General features: G+C 33.7%; 1 protein-coding gene across 10 annotated transcripts in view; it reads left to right on the top strand.

Annotated features, from left to right (window-relative positions):
* The window catches only part of RNF180 (ring finger protein 180), a 235,804-nt gene that overhangs the window by 197,994 nt on the left and 23,133 nt on the right, over nt 1–14,677 (top strand). Inside the window, exon 8 of one of the 10 annotated variants that reach the window (XM_050793751.1) lies at nt 1,838–2,235. The exons of the other annotated variants lie outside the window; for them this stretch is intronic. Within the exon in view, the coding sequence (XP_050649708.1) occupies nt 1,838–1,872 (35 nt within the window). The 3' untranslated portion in view covers nt 1,873–2,235. Of the gene's footprint in view, nt 1–1,837; nt 2,236–14,677 lie in introns of those variants that run through there. 10 annotated transcript variants of the gene reach the window in all.

The raw sequence follows: 14,677 nt of genomic DNA, 5'->3' as shown, positions 1-14,677 counted from the left end.
TATAATTTGCAGTTGAAACCCTGCAAACAACTGAACAGTTTAAACGTTGAAATCTTTGCCTTTACCAGTATCAGGACTGTGTTATTAACAAAAGCAGCTTCAGACGTTATTCACTCAAAAATTAAGTGTTGCAGAAAAACTTCATAACTGTGCTGGCAATGAAGTGGCTTTTTTGGCAAAATCTTACTCTACATACATGTTTTAACTTTGCTAAGATTATATTGTAATAATTCAAGATGTTGTTGAGAAATAACAGATACTACTACTTTGTGAACAAGACCATTATTTTGTTAATAATAAAGGTGCTACTGCATTATAGTATCACTTAAAATATATATCTTATGCATTTCTGATGCACTGAAATATTGTATAGGTAGCTGGATATAATGCAAGGTTATGTATGAATTATAGATTTTATAATATAATCTAAAAATATTTCATTTTGTTCTATTAATTTTTTCTTCAATACTACACATAAATATCCTTTTTTTCTAATACCAAAGAGAGAAAACAATAATACATGCCACAGGTGCTGTGTATTCTTTTGTTACTTTTTTCTGGCCTGAGAAAATCAAAAGCCATAGGATAATTTCTGAAAATATTCCAAAGATAATTTAAGAGAGAGAATTTCAATGAATTGAAAAAACTCTGAGTTCACTGTGAAACTTACACTTTCAAGTTATTTTCTTCTGCGTTCCTTAGGGTCCTAAGAATTCACACATAAAGGATACATTAATATTCACTTTTAAAAGAGATTATACAAACAACTGGTGGCCATATAGCTTTTTCAAGCTGAATCTGATAATACGACTTCCTTTCTTTTTTTTTGTTTTTTTAAATTATTATTATACTTTAAGTTCTAGGGTACATGTGCATAACGTGCAGGTTTGTTACATATGTATACTTGTGCCATGTTGCTGTGCTGCACCCATCAACTCGTCAGCACCCAACAACTCGTCATTTACATCACGTATAACTCCCAATGCAATCCCTCCCCCCTCCCCCCTCCCCATGATAGGCCCTGGCGTGTGATGTCCCCTTTCCCGAGTCCAAGTGATCTCATTGTTCAGTTCCCACCTATGAGTGAGAACATGTGGTGTTTGGTTTTCTGTTCTTGTGATACTTTGCTAAGAATGATGGTTTCCAGCTGCATCCATGTCCCTACAAAGGACACAAACTCATCCTTTTTTATGGCTGCATGGTATTCCATGGTGCATATGTGCCACATTTTCTTAATCCAGTCTGTCACTGATGGACATTTGGGTTTATTCCAAGTCTTTGCTATTGTGAATAGTGCCGCAATGAACATATGTGTGCATGTGTCTTTATAGCAGCATGATTTATAATCCTTTGGGTATATACCCAGTAATGGGATGGCTGGGTCATATGGTACATCTAGTTCTAGATCCTTGAGGAATCGCCATACTGTCTTCCATAATGGTTGAACTAGTTTACAATCCCACCAACAGTGTAAAAGTGTTCCTGTTTCTCCACATCCTCTCCAGCACCTGTTGTCTCCTGAGTTTTTAATGATTGCCATTCTAACTGGTGTGAGATGGTATCTCATTGTGGTTTTGATTTGCATTTCTCTGATGGCCAGTGATGATGAGCATTTTTTCATGTGTCTGTTGGCTGTATGAATGTCTTCTTTTGAGAAATGTCTGTTCATATCCTTTGCCCACTTTTTGATGGGGTTTTTGTTTTTTTCTTGTAAATTTGTTTGAGTTCTTTGTAGGTTCTGGGTATTAGCCCTTTGTCAGATGAGTAGATTGCAAAAATTTTCTCCCATTCTGTAGGTTGCCTGTTCACTCTGATGGTAGTTTCTTTTGCTGTGCAGAAGAAGAACAAAGCTGGAGGCATCACGCTACCTGACTTCAAACTATACTACAAGGCTACAGTAACCAAAACAGCATGGTACTGGTACCAAAACAGAGATATAGACCAATGGAACAGAACAGAGTCCTCAGAAATAATACCACACATCTACAGCCATCTGATCTTTGACAAACCTGAGAGAAACAAGAAATGGGGAAAGGATTCCCTATTTAATAAATGGTGCTGGGAAAATTGGCTAGCCATAAGTAGAAAGCTGAAACTGGATCCTTTCCTTACTCCTTATACGAAAATTAATTCAAGATGGATTAGAGACTTAAATGTTAGACCTAATACCATAAAAACCCTAGAGGAAAACCTAGGTAGTACCATTCAGGACATAGGCATGGGCAAAGACTTCATGTCTAAAACACCAAAAGCAACGGCAGCAAAAGCCAAAATTGACAAATGGGATCTAATTAAACTATGACTTCCTTTCAAATGAGCACTGATTTTGTTGGAAACACAAGCAGCAGAGCTTTGAGGAGATAAGACATAGCTGAAGCAGTAGTGATTTTTTTAACCCTCAAGAGAAAATCTCTCAATCAGATAAAAAAAATTTTCTAAATTGAATTGTCATTACATTAATGGAGTCTGGTATTTCTGAACAATATTGCCTGTTGGGTAGATATTTAAAATATTAAGTACTAGTAACAAAATCTGTATGTAAGTCTAAAATTATAAAATAGATTTTTTATTCTCTAAATGGCTATTTATAAAACTGATCACCAAGTGATATTGCTTATTATTTACCATGTCAAGTAATTTGTATTTGTAGATTTAGAAAGTATAGCATTGTTTTGATATGAATATTGCTACTTAAATACCTTGTCTGAGACATGATCCAACAAGAGAGTTTCATCCAATAAGCTTGAGTTAAGATTTTAACTACCTATGAGTCATTTTCTCCTTAATTCCTCTTTTGTTTCAAAAAGGTTGCTAAATAAGTAACCTCCAAAGTATTTCCTAAAAGGACACCTGTTAGTCAGTTCTAACCCAACACTGCTTGCTATAAAACTAAATCAACACTGCTGAACATTTAGCATACCTAACCAGAAGTAAGTCCCCCCCCCCGTTTATTATATCAAAAAATGTCCCCTGTATTTCCAAATGTCTGTCACCACCATTCCTTGAGAACAACTGAGGCTACAAATAGACATAAACATTAATTAGGGTTGCTTATTCTTTTAATGCCAAAGAAAAGATTTTAAAGTAAGATATATTTCTGTATTTATAGAGAATGGATAAAATGATTTTTAAAAATAGCTGTCTTCTCAAAAAGCAATTGTTTGGAATTTTTAATATAAAATGATGGCTACTGAAAGAAGCTTTTTGAATTGTCTTAATGTTTGAAATACCTGAAATTCATGGTACTATCACAGATACATAAACAGAAACTGGCTGAAGACTCAGCTCCATCACATATGTAACCCATGGCAAATCAACTAAACTCAAAGCTAGAGCCTTCCTTTTTTATTTTTAATCTGTAAAATGGGGTCACATATCTATCTTACATGACTGTTAGTTATGATCTAATCCAGTCTGTTCCACAACCTAAATGAGATTCTTTGATGTATTTCCTGACAAAATATAATTTTGTAATATGTTACACGTTAGGTTAAATTTAAAAGTTAAAATCTCTAGGCTATATTTGCTGTTAAAACTTTACCAATGAATTTGTTTTTAATATATAGCTATATTATAAATAGACTAATTGGTAATATCTAGTTTATTCTGTATTCCACATTAACAGAAGTAAAGGAAAAACATTTTCTGCTTATTACAGAAAAACTAAGTTTTGCTTCATTCATGTGGAAAAAATCCTCAATTTTGAATATAAAATGACTATTGGAAAATGTAATTGAACATAAACTGAATGCTATTAAAGTAAAACGAATAAACAAAAATTAGAGATTGTGTTTACCTCAACCTTGGAAAGCAACCATTCGGTCAAATTAGTATCACTAATGGATTGCATAAGTGCTGTTTGCTTATCTTTTTAATATTAAAATTGCCTTCTGGTATTTATTATATTAATATATGTACTCTGGAAACAAAGTAAAAAATAAATCGTGGTTAACCTAATTGTGTCCAATTTGAAATAGTATAACATAAACCCAGAATTCATGAATATAAATATAAATATTAATATTATATGTTATATAACCTAGTGACAAGTATTATAGCCCCCAGAAACTAAGGAAAAAATTAAAATATGTAAATCCATGTTTACTTTTGGTATTTAAAGTCATAAAAGTTAAAAGACATCGTATTACCACAAAGTAAGTCTTGATACATTTTAAAAGATTGTATCTTCTCTGACTGCATGGAATGAAGCTAGAAATCCATATAAACAGAAAACTGAAAATTCACTTAATGTGGAAATTAAACAGCACACTCTCAAACAACCAATTGGGTCAAAGAAGAAAGCACGAGGGAAATTAGAAAATACACTGATATGTATGAAAACAAAAATATGGCATACCAAAAATTTACAGGATCCAGCAACAGTAGTGCTAAAAGGAAATTTTGTAGCAGTAAATGCCTCCATTAAAAAAGAAGAAAGATCTCAAGTCAACATAATTTTATACTTTGAACTAGAAAAGTAGCACTCTAAACCCCAAGCTAGCATAAGGAAGAAAATACATGATTAGAATAGGGATTAATGAAATACATAATAGAAAAATAGAATCAACAAAACAAAAATTTGGCCAGGAAAACATCAAAAACCTGGGCAAGCTTTTACCTACACTGACAAAGATAAAAGAGAGAGGATGCTTATAAATAAAATAAAAAATGAGAGTGGAGACATTACTACCAATTTTACAAAAATAAGGATTATAATACTATGAGCAATTATATACCAACAACTTAGAGGACTTAAGTAAATGCATGAATTTATAAAAACATACAAATTATCTGAACTGAATCTGGAAGAAATAGAAAATCTCAACAGAACTATAACAAGTAAAAAGATTGAGTCAGTAATCACAAACTTCCTAAGAAAGAAAAGTCCAGGACCAAATAGCTTCACTGATGAATTCTGCCAAATATTAAAAGAAGCAACACCAATCCTCAAACTCTTCAAAAAAAAAAAAAAATGAAGAAGAAACACTTCATGATTCATTCTATGAGGAGGACAGCACTACCTCAGTATGGAAGCCAAAGTTATCACAAGAAAAGAATTATAGACCACTATCCCTTTGGAATATAAATGCAAAAATTCTCCACGAAATACTAACAAACTGATTCTAACAGCATATTAAAAGGTTTATGCATTTTTGCCAAATGGGATTTGTCTAGGAATGCAGGCATGGTTCAACATAAGAAAATCAATGTAATGTACCACATTAATAAAAGGGGGAAAGGGAATTGTTTTACTTGGTACAGAAAAGCATTTGACAAAATCTAGCACCCTGTCATGATAAACACACTCAGAAGACTAGGAGTAAGACTGCTTCAACATGACAATGGGCACTTAGGAAAACCTCATAGCTGACACCACACATTTGTGAAAAACTGAAAGCTTTCCCCCTAAAATTAGGAACAAAATGAGGATGTCCAGTTTAATCACTGCTGTTGAACATTGTGCTGGAAACTCTCGCTGGAACAATTTGATTTATTTATTTATTTATTTATGCCATAAATAAATGGCATCCAAATTGGAAAAGAAGCAGTAAAACTATCTCTATTCAGATGTCCTAATCCTGTATATAGAAAATCCCAAAAAATTCAAAAGAAAGCTATTAGAGCTAATTAATTTAGCAACATGGCAGGTTATAAGATCATCACAGAAAAATCACTTGTGTTTCTGTACACTAGGAATGAACAATCCAGAAAGGACACTAAAAGCAATTTGGTTTACAATGGCATCTAAAAGAATAAAATACCTAGGAATAATTTTAAGCATGGATGTTAAAAACTTGCACACTGAAAACTATAAGATGTTGCTGAAGGAAATTAAAGAAGACCCAAATAAGTAGAAAGACATCCTGTGTTGATGCATTAGAAGATTTAATACTGTTATCAGTACTACCCAAGGCCATCTACAGATTTAACACAATTCCTATCAAAATTTCAACAGCGCTTTTTGTAGAAATGAAAAGGATGATCTTCAGATTCATACAGAATTTCAAGGGTCCTGCATAACCAAAAAAAAATCCTGAAAAGAAGTACAGTGTTCATAATATCAAAACTTACTACAAAGCTACAGTAATCAAAACAGTGTAGTACTGGCATAAAGACAGACATACAGACCAAGGGAATAGAAAGTACAGAAATAAATACATATATCTATGACCAGTTGATTTTTGACAAGTCTACTGATGAAGTCCATTCATCTGGGAAAGAATAGTCTCTTTGATAAATAGTGCTAGGTTAGCTGGATTTACATATGCAAAAGAATGAAGTTGGACCCCTTAACTACAAGTTGATCAACGACCTAAATATAAAAATTTAAAAACATAAATCTTGCAAAATAAAAAGGGGTAAATATTTACGAACAGTGGAGTCTTAGATATGACATCAGAATCACAAGCAACAAACGTAAATTGAACTTGATCAAAATTAAAAATTTTGAAAGGAATCACTTGAGGCCAGGAATTCAGGACCAACCTGGGCAACATAGTAAGACCCTGTCTCTAACAACAACAACAAAAAATTGTAATTAGCTGGACATGGTGGTGCATGCCTGTAGTCCTAGCTACTTGGGAGGCTGAAGAGTAGGAACATTTTTTCAGCCTAAGAGGCTGAGGCTGAAGTGAGCTATTGCTGTGCCACTGCACTACAGCCTGGGTGACAGAGTGAGACCATCCCTGAAAAAAAAAAAAAAAATTAAATGTGGTGCAAGGGACATATCAAGAAAGTAAAAAGACAACATGGGTACGTACAGAATGGAAGAAAATGGTTGCAAATCATTTCTGATAATGGCTTAATATCCAGATTATACATATAAAATGTTAGCAAGGAGAAATTGGAACTCTGATACATTGCTGGTGGAAATGTAAATTCTTCAAAAAGCTAATCATAGAATTACCATATGACTCTACAGTTCTGTGTATACCCAAAAGAATTGAAAACAGGGACTCAAAAAGATATTTGTATGCCAGTGTTCATTGCTACATTATTCACAATAGCCAAAGGTAGAAACAACTAAAATTTCCATTAGCAATTGAATGGATAAACAAAATGTGGTATACAATAGGTAAAAAGGAATTAAAGCCATAAAAAGGAATAATATTCTGATACATACTGCAATATGGATGAAGCTTGAAGACATTATACTCAGTAAAATAAGCCAAACACTAAAGGCCAAGATTGAGTGATTCCACTTATATGAGATATCTAACAGGCAAATTCATATAGGTAGAAAGCAGAATAGAGATTACCAGTGGCTGGGGAAAGGGACTCATGAGTTACTGCTTAATGGCTACAGTTTCTGTTTTGGATAATGAAAAAACTTGAAAATAAATAATGGTGATGGTTGTACAACATTGTGAATGTAGTTATTGCCACTGAGTTGTACACTTGAAATTAGTTAAAATGACAAACATTATGTTATATATATCTTACCCAATAAAAACTATTTTTAAAAAAAGTGGTATTCAATTCTTACCTGGTTATTGAACCAAAACAAAAAAATTTGTAATGTAGCCTGATAACTTTAAAAATTATACTGAAATTTAAGATGTTATAAGTAATGTACAATAAATTTTAACTTATTCAATATAAAAGGTTAGCTTTCAGAATTAATACTTTTTACTCTAGGAGCCTGGGGATATAGGAGAAAAGATGAAATTTAAAATCTCTTTTGCATTAACTTTTTAAGTATATTAACAGTAACTCTATACCTAGTTGTGACTATAAATATATCGTTCCACCTCTGCTAAGACCTACTTATATCAATCAACTTTTGACACAACAAAATTCTTATGTAATATGAAGCAGTACAATATTGTGCTTTAACCTTTTATCCATCCCATCATATGTGAAAGATAGGACATGTATCATTTTTAATACTAATTTCAAGACTCTCTGAATTAGCCTCTAAAGAACCTACAAAATGCCTTTCAAATATATTCATATTAATTTTCAATTCCTGCCGAAAATATATTTGAAAGCCTTAATTTAGGACAGTCTCAAAAATATGCTAATTATTCATTTTATTCTCTAAAGTCGATCCTTTTATGCAGCTACTCGTCCATCCAAAAACATTTATTGAATGCCCACCATTAGCACAACACAACCTACCAAAATTACAAAAATTCGTGATTAGAGATAGTTTTTCTATCTCTGAAACAACTCAAAGTAATAGAGTTCACTTTATGGTCTTTGATGGTGAATATAAATTTGAATCATATTCTGTAGGGAAAAAAGTCATGTTTTTTCTAGGATATGAGAGAGAAATCACTCTGATGTAAAATTATTTCTACAAAATAGAATTGAAGAAAAGACAAGAGTATCTTTGTAATTTTTATAATCTAAACCTGATGGCAACTTGGAGATTTTCTTCACGGGTCCTTCTTCCTCTTTGATTTCACCACAATGAATTTCTCCAAGAACTTGTTTTTTCCATGTGGGAAAAGAAGTCAGATTCAAGTTTCATTTTTATCACCTGTTTCTTCCACGGTTTTATTAGTTACTTCATTGTTTTCAGTAAGAATTCATAGTAAGATTAAAATTTTCCCTGAACTGCCAGGTGCTCCACCCCACATCATCCTAAACCTTGGAACCCAACCTAAATCACGATGACAGAGCAGCCCCTGTGTGGTATATTGCTGGTTATTGTGGCAGAGGAAAAGAGACTGCTGCAAAGCAACTTAAATGGATAAATGCCTCTACCCAGAAACAACACACATAACTTTGATTGGACAACCATTTTCACTGGTCAAGTCCCATGGCCTTCATAACTTCCAGGGGACAGGGAAGTACAAACACCATGTAATCAGAGACTAGAATATTTCTGAAGAGCCTTAAGGGAACAATTATGAAAGTTTTAGTCCAGTTTATTTGAAAACTTGGATATAATGGATAATCTTTTATAAAAGTTATTAGAAATGGCTCGAGAATAACTAGAAGACATCAAGAGACCAACAAATATTAAATAAATTGGTAGGTATCTTTAAGTCTGCCCATAGACCTGAAAAAACTACAGGCCCAAGTGGTTGTATAGACTAGATTTATCAAACCTTTAAGAATTCTATTTTTATGCAAACTGTTTGAGATACTAAAAGAGATTACAAGATTACCAATGTCTAGAACTGTTAATGGCTTGAGATTTTACCCTATTTGTAAGCTAACAAGTTATTTGGCCACTGTCATAGTTGGTGGCAGAAGACAAAAGACTTATGTGTTAGAGACAAAGGATGGTTTGTTACTCACAGTGGTAGCCAGAGTAGCAGCATTTGTGATGGATACCTGAGCCTCATTTCTTATAGGGTATCATAATATCCATATATGCAGTGGGGTGTGTTACATGGGAGAACTCTAAGCTTACAAAACCCAAATCTTTTATAACAGGCATTAAAAATGCTGTGTTCTAAGAATACAAACAAACCTATACTCTGCTCCAAAGGGAGACACACTATCTTCCAAGACAGTTTACTATGCAAATATCTTTCAAAACATAGTCCAGAACAAAGGCAGTTAGTACTTATGCTTGCAAGATGTGCACACACACAGAGATCGATGGAAAATTGTCACCCAATAGCTAACATGTTTTATGAAGCCAATAAAATCATGATACACAAACCAGGTAAAAGTAGCATAAAACAGAATACTATAGACCAATCTCCCTTTTAGCATATCGATTAAAATACCATATAAAATAGTAGCAAGCTGAGTTCCTCAGTATATAAAAACCAGTATTAAGGACATGTGGAATTTATCCATATGAAGGAATGGTATATATGAGGGAGGAAAATCAATTTAATAAATTTAATATTATTCAACAGTAGAAAAATTCACAGGTTGAATTTATCACATTAACAGATTAAAGGAGAAAACCATATGAACGTCTTCAGAGGTAAAGAGAAATTATTTTGACTTGTGAATAATGAGTATGTGGAATATTGGCACAAGAATTCAATTCTTCAGATTCCTTGAAGCGTACAGTTTTCACTGCAGTATGCCTTTTTTCACTGGATTGTATGGCAAAAAAGTGAAGTATGTGTCTTTATTATGTCTCTTTAAAATAGCATGGTTAAAATGAACTATAGCATAGTTAAAATGAACTAAGAATACTGAGTACTCTTTAAACTGTGTCTTAATAGCAAAATAATTACCAGCTTATCACAAAGAATAAGTTATGATTATGCCTGTAAAAGTGAATTCCTGGTGCAGAAGCTTCTCTTACCATTAACTCCAATCCAAATTTTTTTAAATGAAGTGGTTATATATATTAAAATATATACATTGACTACTATGTTATAATAGTTCTAAGTGTATTATCTCCTGTACCATGCATTTTAAATGGGGACAAAAATTGGTACTTGGTGGACAAAAAAAAATCTTGGATATTAGAGTGGTTTGCGATCCTCATAAGCTCAACCCTACCAGACAAAATCTTACATTTATTTGCCCTATTAGAAACTAGAAATTTAAATTTAATAAATTTAACTTATTAATTAATTTAAATTTAAATTTATTGATTAAAATAATTTTTTAACTTTTGGGTTCAGGGGTACATGTGCAAGTTTGTTGTATAGGTAAACTCATGTCACAGGGATTTGATACACAGATTATTTCATCACTGAGGTACTAAGCCTAGGAACCAATGGTTATTTTTCTGCTCCTCTCCTTCCTCCCACCCTTCACCTTCTGATAGACCCCAGTGTCTACTGTTCCCCTCTTTGTGTCCATGTGTTCTCATCATTTAGCTCCAGCTTATAAGTGAGAACATGTGATATTTGGTTTCCTGTTCCTACATTAGCTTGCTAAGGATAATGACCTCCAGCCCCATCCATGTTCCTGCAAAGGCCATGATCTCATTCTTTTTTATGGCTGCATAGTATTCCATAGTATATATTTACCACATTTTCTTTATCCAGTGTACCATTGTTGGGCATTTAGGTTGATTCCATGTCTTTGCTATTGTGAATAGTGCTACAAAGAACATACATGTGCATGTGTCTTTATGATAGAATGATTTATATTCCTTTGGGTATATACCCAGTAATGGGATTGCTGGGGTTGAATAGTAGTTGTTTTTAGGACTTTGAGGAATCGCCACACAGCTTTCCACAATGGTTGAACTAATTTATAATTTACACTCTCAACAGTGTATAATCATTTCTTTTTCTCTGCAATCTCACCAGCATCTTTTATTTTTGGACTTTTCAATAGTAGCCATTCTGACTGGTGTGAGATGGTATCTCATTGTGGTTTTGATTTGAATTTCTCCAATGATCAGTGATATTGAGCTTTTTTGCAGTTTCTTGGCCATATGTATGTCTTCTTTTCAAGAATGTCTGTTCATGTCTTTTGCCCACTTTTTAAAGGGGTTGTTTTTTTCTTGTAAATTTAAGTGCCTTATAGAGGCTGGATATTAGACCTTTGTCAGATGCATAGTTTGCAAAAATTTTCTCTCATTCTGCAGGTTGTCTGTTTATTCTGTTAATAGTTTCTTTTGCTGTGGAGAAGCTCTTTAGTTTAATTAGATCCCAGTTATCAGTTTTTGCTTTTGATGCAGCATTGCTTTTGGCATCTTCATCATGAAATCTTTGCCCATTCCTATGTCCAGAAATCAATTGGACATATCGTGTATATTGTCTTCCAGGGTTTTTATGTTTTGGGGTTTTACATTTAAGTCTTTAACCCATCTTGAATTGATTTTTAATATGGTATAAGTAAGGGGTCCACTTCAGTCTTCTACATGTAGCAAGCCAGTTATCCAAGCACCATTTATTGAATAGAGAGTACTTTCCCCATTGTTTGTTCATGTCAGCTTTGTTGATAATCAGATGGTTGTTGATGTGCAGCCTTATTTTGGGCTCTCTATTCTGTTCCATTGATCTCTGTTTTTGTACTAGTAGCATGCTGTTTTGGTTCCTATCACCCTGTAGCATAGTTTGAAGGCAGATAGCATGATGCCTCCAACTTTATTCTTATTGCTTAGGATTTCCTTGGCTATTCAGGCTCTTTTTTGGTTCCATATGAACTTTGAAGTAATTTTCTCTAGTTCTGTGAAGAATGTCATTGGTAATTTGCTAGTAACAGCATTAAATCTTTAAATTGCTTTGGACAGTATGGCCATTTTAATGATATTGATTATTCCTGTCCATCACATGGAATGTTTTTCCTTTTGTCTGTATCATCTCTGATTTCTTTGAGTAGTGGTTTGTAGTTTTCCTTGTAGATATCTTTCACCTTCCTGGTTAGCTGTATTCCTGGGTATTTTATTCTTTTTGTAGTAATTGTGAATGGGAATTTGTTCTTAATTTGGCTTTCTGCTCACCTGTTGTTGGTGTATAGGAATGCTAGTGAGTTTTGCATATTGAGTTTCTATCCTGAGTATTTGCTGAATTTGCTTATCAGCTTAAGAACTTTTAGACTGAGACTATGGGCTCTCTAGATATAGAATCATGTTGTCTGCAAACAGGGATAGTTTGACTTCCTCTCTTCCTATTTGGATGTTCTTTCTTTCTTTCTCTTGCCTGATTACTCTGTCCAGGACTTCCAGTGCTTTTCAAATAAGAGTGGTTACAGAGGGCATCCTTGTCTTATGATGGTTTTCAAGGGGAATACTTCCAGCTTTTGCCAGTTCAGTATGATGTTGGCTGTAGGGTTGTCATAGATGGCCCTTATTATTAAGGTATATTCCCTCAATACCTAGTTTGTTGAGAGTTAACGTGAAACGATGTTGAATTTTATTGAAAGTCTTTTCTGCATCTATTGAGATGGTTATTGTCTTTAGTTCTGTTTATGTGACAAATCACATTTATTGATCTACATACATTGAACCACACTTGAATCCCAGGGATAAAGCCTACTTATTTGTGGTGAACTCACTTTTTGATGTGCTGATAAATTCAGTTTGCCAGCATTATGTTGTGGATTTTTGCATCGATGTTCGTCAAGGACATTGGCCTGAAGTTTTATTTTTTTGTTGTTTTGTCTGCAAGGCTTTGCTATCAGGATGATGCTGGCCTCATAGAATGCATTGGAGAGGAGTCTCTCCTAAATTTTTTTGGCATAGTTTCAGTAGGAATGGTACCAGCGTTCTTCGTATATCTTATAGAATTTGGCTGTGAATCAGTCTGGTCCTGGAATTTTTTTGGTTGATAGGCTAATACTGATTCAATTTCAGAGCTTATTATTGGTCTCTTTAGGGATTCAATTTCTTTCTGGTTCAGTCTTGGGAGTGTGTATGTGTCCAGGAGTTTATCCATTTGTTGTAGATTTTCTAGTTTATATGCATAGAAGTGTCCATAATATTCTCTAATGGTTACTTGTATTTCTGTGGAGTCAGTGGTGTAATAATATCCCCTTTGTGTTTACTTGGATGTTCCTTTTTCTTGTTTATTAGTCTAGTTAGTGGCCTATCTGAATTTTTTCAAAAAAAAAAAAAAAAACCAGCTTTTGGTTTTGTTGATATTTGAATGGCTTTTTGTGTCTGTCTCCTTCAGTTCAGCTTTGATTTTGATTATTTCTTGTCTTCTAGCTTTGGGGTTGGTTTGCTCTTGTTTCTCTAGTTATAATGTTAGGCTGTTAATTTCAGATCTTTCTAACTTTTTGATGTGGGTGTTTAGTGCTGTAAGTTTCCCTTTTAACTCTTCTCATTAGTTTCAAAGAGCTTCTTGGTTTTTGCCTTCATTTCATTATTTGCCCAAAAGTCATTCAGAAGCAGGTTAATTTCCATTCCAGAAGCAGGTTAAATGTATAGTTTTGGGACATATTCTTCTTATTAAATTCTGTTTTTATTGCATTGTGGTCCAGGGGTGTGGATGTTTTTATTTCAGTTTTAATTTTCTGGGGACTGTTTTATGTTCAATTGTGTGGGCAATTTTAGAATATGTGCCATGTGGCAATGACAAGAATGTATATTCTGTTGTTTGGTGGTTGCAAGTTCTGCCCATTTGGTCAAGTGTCGAGTTCAGGTCCCAAATATCTTTGTTAATTTCCTTCCTAGTGATCTAATACTTTCAGTGGGGTGTTGATAGCTCCCACTATTAGTGTGAGGGAGTCTATGTCTCTTTAAAAGTCTCTAAGAACTTGCTTTATGAATCTGGGTGCTCCTGTGTTGGGTGCATATATATTTAGGTTAAGTCTTCTTATAGAATTGAACCCTTTACCATTATGTAATGCCCCTCTTTGTCTTTTTTAATCTTTGTTGGTTTAAAGTCTTTGTGTTACTAGGATTGCAACCCCTGCTTTTTAATGCTTTCCATTTGCTTGGTAGATTTTTCTCCATCCCTTTATTTTGAGCCTGTAGGTGTCACTGGATGTAAGATGAGTCTCTTGAAGATGGCATACCATTGGATCTTGGTTCTTTATACAGCTTGCCATGCTGTGCCCCCTTTTTTTTTTTTAACTGTGGTATTTAGCACATTTACATTCAAGGTTAGTATTGATATATGTGGATTTGATCCTGTTGTTAGTTGTTTATTATGCTAACCTGTTTGTATGGTTGCTTTATAGTGTCACTGGTCTGTGAACTTAGAATTTTTGCAGTGGGTGGTAACAGTCTTTCCTTTCCGTATTTGATGCATCTTTCAGGAGCTCTTTAAGGATGATATTACGGTGACAAATTCCGTCAGCATTTGCTTGTCTGAAAAGGATATTATTTCTCCTTTGCTTATGAAGCTTA

This window comes from Macaca thibetana, chromosome 6 (genome assembly GCF_024542745.1).
Source record: "Macaca thibetana thibetana isolate TM-01 chromosome 6, ASM2454274v1, whole genome shotgun sequence".
Classification (NCBI taxonomy): Eukaryota; Metazoa; Chordata; class Mammalia; order Primates; family Cercopithecidae; genus Macaca; species Macaca thibetana.
Note: the sequence above shows the minus strand (reverse complement) of the source record. Positions and strands in the feature narration are given on the sequence as shown.